The sequence below is a fragment of the Callionymus lyra genome, chromosome 9, assembly GCF_982586985.1.
Source record: "Callionymus lyra chromosome 9, fCalLyr1.hap1.1, whole genome shotgun sequence".
In the NCBI taxonomy this organism is placed as follows: Eukaryota; Metazoa; Chordata; class Actinopteri; order Syngnathiformes; family Callionymidae; genus Callionymus; species Callionymus lyra.
In genome coordinates, this window is record NC_141826.1 from 28,010,440 (window position 1) to 28,022,939 (window position 12,500).

Genomic DNA, 12,500 nt, shown 5'->3' on the forward strand with positions numbered 1-12,500 from the left:
TTATCCAATAAAACAGAGTTTATACTAGCAATGATGAGTTTAAAGATTCATTTGAATCAACACAGGTTCGTTCTCGAGGCTCTTAGTGAAGTTTTGTTTGATCCAGAGAATCAACTCAAGTCACGTTTTATCTTCTCATCTCCAGTCCATCAATCAGATGAATCCATGATGTTCTCAGTAGATCCGACGTCAGATCCTTCAACTGAAAACTCTGAGGCAGGATCGTCCGGGTGAGAACCATGGACTCAGATACTTAATCAAAAACATTTATGATGAACGATCAGATGTTTTGTTGAAAGTCTTTCCATCTCAGATTTCAAAGAAAGTGAAAACAAAAGCGTCAGATTCTTCAGAGACAGAAGTTCTTACCGGATGTTGTGAGACTTGCGTTTGATCTCGTTCCAGCAGAGGTTCATCTCTCCAGGCTCTGAACTTCCAGCCCTGAGTCGCCGACACTCGTCCTCCTGACCCTCAGCGTCCACCGTGGACTGGCACGGAACACAGTGGCATCCTGGCCACGAGGGCCGACCTGTCGCTGAGGAGAAGATGTTTACTGTCACCGTGAGTGAGGACGTCAATCAATGAACGTTTACTGTCACCGTGAGTGAGGACGTGCGCGCGTCAATCAAAACAAGTCAAGACATGTGCGTCACCTTTGTCACCTTCATCGTTAACGAACATTCCTGCACCAGTGACTGTGAACATGAAGAGAATATATTTGTACATCATGAGCTGAAGCTTCATTATTAACGACATTAATCCTTAATAAGAAGATCATGAAGATCTGCTCCAGTCACCTGCCAGGACCACCTTCATTAGGAGCTTAATGGACTCACAGGAGCCAAGACCGTTACACAACCTCACTCTGGTGACGACAACATCAAGAACACAACTGTTACACAACCTCACTCTGGTGACGACAACATCAAGAACACAACCGTTACACAACCTCCCTCTGGTGCCGACAACATCAAGAACACAACTGTTACACAACCTCACTCTGGTGACGACAACATCAAGAACACAACTGTTACACAACCTCCCTCTGGTGCCGACAACATCAAGAACACAACCGTTACACAACCTCACTCTGGTGACGACAACATCAATAACACAACCGTTACACAACCTCCCTCTGGTGACGACAACATCAAGAACACAACCGTTACACAACCTCACTCTGGTGACGACAACATCAAGAACACAACCGTTACACAACCTCACTCTGGTGACGACAACATCAAGAACACAACTGTTACACAACCTCACTCTGGTGACGACAACATCAAGAACACAACCGTTACACAACCTCCCTCTGGTGACGACAACATCAAGAACACAACCGTTACACAACCTCCCTCTGGTGACGACAACATCAAGAACACAACCGTTACACAACCTCCCTCTGGTGACGACAACATCAAGAACACAACCGTTACACAACCTCACGCTGGTGACGACAACATCAAGAACACAACCGTTACACAACCTCACTCTGGTGACGACAACATCAAGAACACAACGGTTACACAACCTCACTCTGGTGACGACAACATCAAGAACACAACCGTTACACAACCTCACTCTGGTGACGACAACATCAAGAACACAACTGTTACACAACCTCACTCTGGTGACGACAACATCAATAACACAACCGTTACACAACCTCCCTCTGGTGACGACAACATCAAGAACACAACCGTTACACAACCTCACTCTGGTGACGACAACATCAATAACACAACCGTTACACAACCTCCCTCTGGTGACGACAACATCAAGAACACAACCGTTACACAACCTCACTCTGGTGACGACAACATCAAGAACACAACCGTTACACAACCTCACTCTGGTGACGACAACATCAAGAACACAACTGTTACACAACCTCACTCTGGTGACGACAACATCAAGAACACAACCGTTACACAACCTCCCTCTGGTGACGACAACATCAAGAACACAACCGTTACACAACCTCCCTCTGGTGACGACAACATCAAGAACACAACCGTTACACAACCTCCCTCTGGTGACGACAACATCAAGAACACAACCGTTACACAACCTCACGCTGGTGACGACAACATCAAGAACACAACCGTTACACAACCTCACTCTGGTGACGACAACATCAAGAACACAACGGTTACACAACCTCACTCTGGTGACGACAACATCAAGAACACAACCGTTACACAACCTCCCTCTGGTGACGACAACATCAAGAACACAACCGTTACACAACCTCACGCTGGTGACGACAACATCAAGAACACAACTGTTACACAACCTCACTCTGGTGACGACAACATCAAGAACACAACTGTTACACAACCTCACTCTGGTGACGACAACATCAAGAACACAACTGTTACACAACCTCACTCTGGTGACGACAACATCAAGAACACAACTGTTACACAACCTCACGCTGGTGACGACAACATCAAGAACACAACGGTTACACAACCTCCCTCTGGTGACGACAACATCAAGAACACAACCGTTACACAACCTCACGCTGGTGACGACAACATCAAGAACACAACCGTCACACAACCTCCCTCTGGTGACGACAACATCAAGAACACAACTGTTACACAACCTCACTCTGGTGACGACAACATCAAGAACACAACTGTTACACAACTTCACTCTGGTGACGACAACATCAAGAACACAACCGTTACACAACCTCACGCTGGTGACGACAACATCAAGAACACAACTGTTACACAACTTCCCTCTGGTGACGACAACATCAAGAACACAACCGTTACACAACCTCACGCTGGTGACGACAACATCAAGAACACAACCGTTACACAACCTCCCTCTGGTGACGACAACATCAAGAACACAACCGTTACACAACCTCCCTCTGGTGACGACAACATCAAGAACACAACCGTTACACAACCTCCCTCTGGTGACGACAACATCAAGAACACAACTGTTACACAACCTCACTCTGGTGACGACAACATCAAGAACACAACCGTTACACAACCTCCCTCTGGTGACGACAACATCAAGAACACAACCGTTACACAACCTCCCTCTGGTGACGACAACATCAAGAACACAACCGTTACACAACCTCACGCTGGTGACGACAACATCAAGAACACAACTGTTACACAACCTCACTCTGGTGACGACAACATCAAGAACACAACTGTTACACAACCTCCCTCTGGTGACGACAACATCAAGAACACAACCGTTACACAACCTCCCTCTGGTGACGACAACATCAAGAACACAACCGTTACACAACCTCACTCTGGTGACGACAACATCAAGAACACAACTGTTACACAACCTCCCTCTGGTGACGACAACATCAAGAACACAACCGTTACACAACCTCACTCTGGTGACGACAACATCAAGAACACAACTGTTACACAACCTCCCTCTGGTGACGACAACATCAAGAACACAACCGTTACACAACCTCACGCTGGTGACGACAACATCAAGAACACAACTGTTACACAACCTCCCTCTGGTGACGACAACATCAAGAACACAACCGTTACACAACCTCCCTCTGGTGACGACAACATCAAGAACACAACCGTTACACAACCTCCCTCAGATGACGACAACATCAAGAAACATTGAGAACTAAACACACTTGAATGTAATAAATAAAGCTCTGAAGCCTCTTTTGTTCATTCCTGGCTTTAAAGAAGTTCTTCCACGCAGTCGAGTCATCAGGTTGTTAAGAAACTTCTATTGTGAAAAACTGACTCACATCGAACTCACTCGTCACACACTCCAGCTTCGACTCACACAACAAAGACCTCACAGCGTCAGTGAAGGAAGGACCTGAAGAACATCTCGTCGTCTGAGCAAAGATTTCTACGTTTAATATAAAGAAATATTCAAACTCAAGTCTTTACTCAACGATGTTTTAACAGTTTTCTTGTTCCATTTATTTATCTTCTCATCCTTTTTAAAGTTTCTCCTTCGATCTTTGTTCCTCGACCGTGAACATGATCCGAGTCGAACGACGGACACGAGTCTCACCTCCAGTCTTTTCTTTTGACTCACAAGAGTCTTTTCTTTCTCTCACGACGTGACCCTGAACACGAGGATCTGAGGATCTTCATCGATTCATGAGCAGCTCGTGCTCCAAACATGTTCATCATCTCCTGTCGTTCCTGAACATCTCATGTTGTGTCTGAGCTTCAACGTCCAACAAGAACCGGATCAGAAGGTTCCTCTGTCACCACGACGACGACCACACATCGGCAGATCTCAGACCATCTCACACGACGCACCTGGAGCTCCACAGACCACGTTGAGGAAACATCACCAGAGCTGCTGCATCATCTACGACGTTCATGAACCACCATCACAAGAACCTCCACGAGATGAAGTCTCTGAAGAAGCAACACCTTCAACCAGGTCTACCTTCTCAGACGCCCATCTGGTCGCAGAACGAAGTCAGTCTGAGAGAAGACGACGACAGAGAAGCGACAGAAGAGGACGGAGGACGATATAAGACGCGTGTCAATCAAAGACGTCTCTGTTCGTCTACATTCTTGAAACACCTACGAAGAGCAACCGGATCAGAACCAACCAGAGACTTGATGATGTCATCAGTTCAGTCACATGACTCTTGTCTAACATTTGTGTTACTATAACAACAACTTTATTGATCTACACACTCACAGACACATGTTAGTGAAGCTCCAGCTGATTGGACCACAAGTTACAACATCAACCAATGGAACGCTTTCTTTGTCGTAAGCTCCGCCCACTGAGTGGAGACTAAGAGATGTGATTGGATCAGACGTGTCTCACTTTCACAGTATCCACGACTTTATTCTTAAAATAAAATCATCTGTTTTGATTGACACGAGTGAAATAAAGCAAGTAATTAAATGAATGTGTTTTTTTTCTGTTAAATAATCAAATAAAAGTTATATTATATTAGATTATATTTCAGCACTAGTTCAGGACCTGAAGGTCACACTCGACGATGGAGAAAGTTTCTCGACGGAACATTTGCTTCGTGAAATTGAAGAAAATCGATTTCATCTTAAACTTCATTTCTAAGTTCAAAGTTCAAAGTTCAGGCTGTTGCTTAGTTTCTTATCAGGCTCTGAACATCTCACTCCATAGACTTGAACCGAGGTTTTCACTCCAAACTATTTATGTTGTTCACGTTTCCTTGTGCGAGAAGAAACAAGAGCTTGTTTGCATAAATATTCAACTTCCTGTTTCCCGTCCTCAAGGTCGGAGGTTTCAGCTCAATCCCAGGCTTTATTAAGATTTATTGAACTTTCAGAAACTCATCACATTTTAAAACTCTTGCACATAAAAGTCTAATAAAACATTTATTTAGATTTCGGTTGATCCACATTTCAAAGAGTGAGTGGGTGGATTCATCGACTTGCAAAAACACGAGCTGGCCTTGAACTACACAGAACTTCTTATGGAGACAAGAAGGTCTGAAGTGAACCAGCAGCAGAGGTTAGTTTGTCCAGTTTAGACAGGATTGTCTTGACAGACGTTCATCAGGTTTATATCCATGAAAATGTTACAAAAACATTTGTTGACTCTGTGGAGTATCTTCTCCCTCGAGTGAAGACTCTCCTGAGAACCTGCTGAAGGAACATGAGGTTCTTCTGTTAGATTGACTTCGACAATCATCGTCTGCAGAACTGCTGACTCGACACAATCCTCCTGACGCGTGTCATTAAGAAGATTGTTTTTTAAACAAAGGTGTAATTGAGAGAATATTTAAACTTCCTAATGATGGTCATTAAACACAACAGACTTTCCTGCAGATTCTTTATGGTGTTGATGGTGTTTCTGCAGAACTTGCTAATGACCAGTTCATTAGTGAGAACCTGACGCCACGGGATTAAAACATGCAAACGACTGTAGAGTCTCTGGTTATACACTCTAGTGGTAAATATAATAATAATATAATGGTAAATATATTAATAATATAATGGTAAATATATTAATAATATAATGGTAAATATAATTATAATATAATAGTAAATATAATAATAATATAATGGTAAATATAATTATAATATAATAGTAAATATAATAATAATATAATGGTAAATATAATTATAATATAATAGTTAATATAATAATAATATAATGGTAAATATAATAATAATATAATGGTAAATATATTAATAATATAATGGTAAATATATTAATAATATAATGGTATATATATTAACAATATAATGGTAAATATATTAATAATATAATGGTAAATATATTAATAATATAATGGTATATATATTAATAATATAATGGTAAATATATTAATAATATAATGGTATATATATTAACAATATAATGGTAAATATATTAATAATATAATGGTATATATAATTATAATATAATGGTAAATATATTAATAATATAATGGTAAATATATTAATAATATAATGGTATATATATTAACAATATAATGGTAAATATATTAATAATATAATGGTATATATAATTATAATATAATGGTAAATATAATAATAATATAACGGTAAATATAATAATAATATAACGGTAAATATAATAATAATATAAAGGTAAATACTCAAGGAAGTACAAGAGTTTTGTTCTGACCAAGAAGGTGTTTTTTCATGTTAACAGGTTTATATTTTCAATCTTTGTGTCGTCGTCAACAACGTGAACGAAAAAGTTATCGTTTGATCGAACTTTTGAAAGTTATTGTAGCGTCTCAAGCTTTTCAAAATAATTCCAGGAGAAACAAAGACGGTCAAATAAGAGTCGACGCAAATATTTGCTGAACATTGAACATTTTTCAAGAAGATGTTGTGACTCGAGTCAATACACGGGTTGGTGGTTTGATTCCCTCAAATACACATCATTGACTGTGACTGTTGGACCATGAAGCCAAAAGAAAGAAGCAGCTTGAAAGTGATGAAGACACTTTAATGGTAAAATAATAATAGTAATAAAAGGATGATATAAAAGGATCTTAAAGGGCATCTGATGTGAAAACTCTCGTGACTTATTCAAATGTTGTAAATGTTAACGTCGTCCTCTTTAAAACGCAGTCGATCATTCAAGTTATTACTTAATAAAGTTCACTCCCTTTTGAAATCTCACCAAAGAGATCACGCTTTAAATGAAACCTTCTGACGTCACTCTGGTGCAGGTGTCCTCCAGTGACCAATCACAGCAGAGTGGGCGTGGTTTCTGGGACGAGATTTAGTCTCAGACAAAACAGCGCATTTTAAGTGGGCGGGGCTTAAGCATATTTTCTAATGTAAATATCTTTAGGAAATGAGAGTTTTGTGCAAAAAGAAACCAATGAGTATAATAGAGTATAATAAAGTATAATAGAGTATAATAAAGTATAATAGAGTATAATAAAGTATAATAGAGTATAATAAAGTATAATAGAGTATAATATAGAATAATAAAGTATAATTGAGTATAATAAAGTATAATAGAGTATAATATAGAATAATAAAGTATAATTGAGTATATAAAGTATAAGAAAGTATAAGAAAGTATAAGAAAGTATAATAAAGTATAATAGAGTATAATAGAGTATAATAAAGTATAATAGAGTATAATATAGAATAATAAAGTATAATAGAGTATAATAAAGTATAATAGAGTATAATATAGAATAATAAAGTATAATTGAGTATATAAAGTATAAGAAAGTATAATAAAGTATAATAGAGTATAATAGAGTATAATAGAGGTCCTAGAACAGTTAAGAGAATTAACTGAAACTTAACTAAAAGAGAATTTAAGAGACACTTAAATCACATTAGGTGAAGTTTAAGCTGTTATTTAATGACATATTTTACATTCATTCAATTAAAACATGCTTAAGAAAAAATGTTTTATATTTCATCAAAATTCAAATATATTAATGTTATCATCAAATAAATCGAATTATTGTGAAACAATACAATTTGAAAAAATTCAATTCATTAATATGATGTAAAAAAGGAAGAATAACGGATAGAAAATTTGAAAAAAGTCTAAGATATTAAATGATTCAATAATAGGATATTTTTCTACTTTGACTCTCATGCTGTACTTTTATTATGTTGACAAACTGAACCAGAATCTTCTATTGTTCACGTCTTTCTCTCTACGGCTTCATTAAGTTCCTTCACTTTGACTTTGATTGACAGCACGTCTCTGGCTCTGAAGGCAGCGTTGGATCAGGTCGAGCTAATGTTGCCACTAATGCTCCTGGATCTGAGAAGCTTAAACATCAAAGCTCTTTGAAATTCATGGACGGCAGTTCGTCCTTCGTCGCCGCCATGACCTGAATATCTGCGGCTGAAGCGATGGTGTGAAGTCCTGTCATGACTCTCCAAAGCTGCCTTCAGCGTCCAAATCGTTTCTTTGTGCAGCTCTTTATGCTGGAAAATGGGTCACGAGCGAAGAATCTCATCCACGGAGACGACGAACCCGTGACTCAAGGTTCGACCGTCATGACCAACGAGGTATTTTGATGCTTTTCACGTTTCTTAGAATAAGATAGAATACGATTTTTAACTCCGATTTTCAACTCTGGTGTCATTAAACATCAACTAGTATCAACTCTGGTGTCATTAAACATCAACTAGTATCAACTCTGGTATCATTAAACATCAACTAGTATCAACTCTGGTGTCATTAAACATCAACTAGTATCAACTCTGGTGTCATTAAACATCAACTAGTATCAACTCTGGTGTCATTAAACATCAACTAGTATCAACTCTGGTGTCATTAAACATCAACTAGTATCAACTCTGGTGTCATTAAACATCAACTAGTATCAACTCTGGTGTCATTAAACATCAACTAGTATCAACTCTGGTGTCATTAAACATCAACTAGTATCAACTCTGGTGTCATTAAACATCAACTAGTATCAACTCTGGTGTCATTAAACATCAACTAGTATCAGCTCTGGTGTCATTAAACATCAACTAGTATCAACTCTGGTGTCATTAAACATCAACTAGTATCAACTCTGGTGTCAATAAACATCAACTAGTATCAACTCTGGTGTCATTAAACATCAACTAGTATCAACTCTGGTGTCATTAAACATCAACTAGTATCAACTCTGGTGTCATTAAACATCAACTAGTATCAACTCTGGTGTCATTAAACATCAACTAGTATCAACTCTGGTGTCATTAAACATTAACTAGTATCAACTCTGGTGTCATTAAACATCAACTAGTATCAACTCTGGTGTCATTAAACATCAACTAGTATCGACTCTGGTGTCATTAAACATCAACTAGTATCAACTCTGGTGTCATTAAACATCAACTAGTATCAACTCTGGTGTCATTAAACATCAACTAGTATCAACTCTGGTGTCATTAAACATCAACTAGTATCGACTCTGGTGTCATTAAACATCAACTAGTATCAACTCTGGTGTCATTAAACATCAACTAGTATCAACTCTGGTGTCATTAAACATCAACTAGTATCGACTCTGGTGTCATTAAACATCAACTCTGGTGTCATTAAACATCAACTCTGGTGTCATTAAACATCAACTCTGGTGTCATTAAACATCAACTAGTATCAACTCTGGTGTCATTAAACATCAACTAGTATCAACTCTGGTGTCATTAAACATCAACTCTGGTGTCATTAAACATCAACTCTGGTGTCATTAAACATCAACTAGTATCAACTCTGGTGTCATTAAACATCAACTAGTATCAACTCTGGTGTCATTAAACATCAACTAGTATCAACTCTGGTGTCATTAAACATCAACTAGTATCAACTCTGGTGTCATTAAACATCAACTAGTATCAACTCTGGTGTCATTAAACATCAACTAGTATCAACTCTGGTGTCATTAAACATCAACTAGTATCAACTCTGGTGTCATTAAACATCAACTAGTATCAACTCTGGTGTCATTAAACATAAACTAGTATCAACTCTGGTGTCATTAAACATCAACTAGTATCAACTCTGGTGTCATTAAACATCAACTAGTATCAACTCTGGTGTCATTAAACATCAACTAGTATCAACTCTGGTGTCATTAAACATCAACTCTGGTGTCATTAAACATCAACTCTGGTGTCATTAAACATCAACTAGTATCAACTCTGGTGTCATTAAACATCAACTCTGGTGTCATTAAACATCAACTAGTATCAACTCTGGTGTCATTAAACATCAACTATTATCAACTCTGGTGTCATTAAACATCAACTCTGGTGTCATTAAACATCAACTAGTATCAACTCTGGTGTCATTAAACATCAACTAGTATCAACTCTGGTGTCATTAAACATAAACTCTGGTGTCATTAAACATCAACTAGTATCAACTCTGGTGTCATTAAACATCAACTCTGGTGTCATTAAACATCAACTAGTATCAACTCTGGTGTCATTAAACATCAACTCTGGTGTCATTAAACATCAACTCTGGTGTCATTAAACATCAACTAGTATCAACTCTGGTGTCATGTAGTGAATGTTCTTCAAGACCCATCTTTTAAACTTATTACTTTATAAAGTTGCTCTCAAATCTGGACGAACAAGAGGTTACGAGAGTCCATTATCACGTAATAATGGCTTCACTCCTCCAGCTGTAATCACGCTTTGTTTATACAACAAGTCCCTTGGAGGTGGAGACCATTGATGACGCGCAGTGACAAACCTCCATGCTTGACCAATCACAGCAGATTCCTGATGATTATTATTAAAAACAAAACTTGAACAAGAAACTTGGTTGGTTGAGGTTCTTGACCTGGTCTAGACGTGGATCAAAACATTTCATATCTACAAAGATAGAGATCTCTATCCATCTAGATCTATATTGATACAGATCTCTATCCATCTAGATCTATATTGATACAGATCTCTATCCATCTAGATCTATATTGATACAGATCTCTATCCATCTAGATCTATATTAATAAAAGTGATTGAAGAGTTGATGTTTGGTGAAGACGCGTCAGAGGGTCTTGAAGCTGCTCCGAGTCTCGAAGGATCTCCATGTGGATTGAAGAACATCATCATCTCTGCGTCGACAGATGGACTCGTTCGACTGAAATGGAAGTCATTTGGAAACAGAATCGTGAGAAGATCCTTCTGTCGACTCGGTCGCAGCCAACGACTCGCTCGACCTCGACCTCGACACCAGAGAGAGACTGAATGTCATGAAGGAGCTCCAGGTCACAGAGCAGGAGGTTCACGAGTGTCTTCACGAGATCTTTGAACGTCTTAGAACTCTTTGAAATCGTTTATATATTCAAACGTTTATGTATTTATAAGAAACGGTTACTTGCACAGAGTTTAACGTTCCTATCCAAGAAATCTAAAATAAATGTAAACAAATTCAATATTTCTTTCAACTCCATGTAAAACTGTTATAAAAGTGACACGAGTCCAGATAGTTTCGTTGTAGAAATGATTCGATTATAAAATCTTCAAGGCTTTAAAAGAGTTTCTAAAGTCGTTCAGTGTCGTGATGAAGATGAAGTTCTCACACAGAACTGGATCATCAGTGAAACAGGAAACTCTCCAGAATAAACCTCTCGTTGACAACATGTCAGATTGAAAGTGACCTCCTGCTGGAGCATCAGATCTTTGATATCTTCTGAATCATGGAATAAACCCACAGAGATTCAAACCTTCTCTCCTCCAACCATAGATGTTTCTTCTCTTTTCCACTGACTCAGCGACTCCTTCACAAACATCTGCGTCCAAACTCTTCAGTACGACGAGTATCATCAGAATATTCAACATTTCACTCCATGAAACTTTTCATTATTGAAGTGTTTTGAGCATTTTATGCTTTTAATTCAATAATTGAAAGGTTGGAGTTTTTTCTGTTTAATTGAATTTAAAAAAACAATATTTTCCAGAGTTTACACGTAAAGTTAAATACAATAATTCCAATTATTAAAAAAACATTTTCTAAATTCAATATCTTCTAATATACAATATAGTCTTTTAAATTCAATATATAAATGTTGGTATAATAGAGTCACCGGGTGAGTCATGTGACTCCAGGTCATGTGACTCCAGGTCATGTGACTCCAGGTCATGTGACTCCAGGTCAGGTGACTCCAGGTCATGTGACTCCAGGTCAGGTGACTCCAGGTCATGTGACTCCAGGTCATGTGACTCCAGGTCATGTGACTCCAGGTCAGGTGACTCCAGGTCATGTGACTCCAGGTCAGGTGACTCCAGGTCATGTGACTCCAGGTCATGTGACTCCAGGTCATGTGACTCCAGGTCAGGTGACTCCAGGTCATGTGACTCCAGGTCAGGTGACTCCAGGTCATGTGACTCCAGGTCATGCAACTCCAGGTCATGCGACTCCAGGTCATGTGACTCCAGGTCAGGTGACTCCAGGTCAGGTGACTCCAGGTCAGGTGACTCCAGGTCATGTGACTCCAGGTCATGTGACTCCAGGTCAGGTGACTCCAGGTCAGGTGACTCCAGGTCAGGTGACTCCAGGTCATGTGA

General features: G+C 38.7%; 1 protein-coding gene across 2 annotated transcripts in view; it reads right to left on the reverse strand.

Annotated features, from left to right (window-relative positions):
• drp2 (dystrophin related protein 2) overlaps positions 1 to 12,500 on the reverse strand; it is a 164,484-nt gene that overhangs the window by 107,328 nt on the left and 44,656 nt on the right. For both annotated transcript variants that reach the window (XM_087798742.1, XM_087798741.1), the window contains exon 2: positions 370 to 535. In XM_087798742.1, the coding sequence (XP_087654868.1) occupies positions 370 to 416 (47 nt within the window). In that variant the 5' untranslated portion in view covers positions 417 to 535. The remainder of the gene's footprint in view (positions 1 to 369; positions 536 to 12,500) is intronic.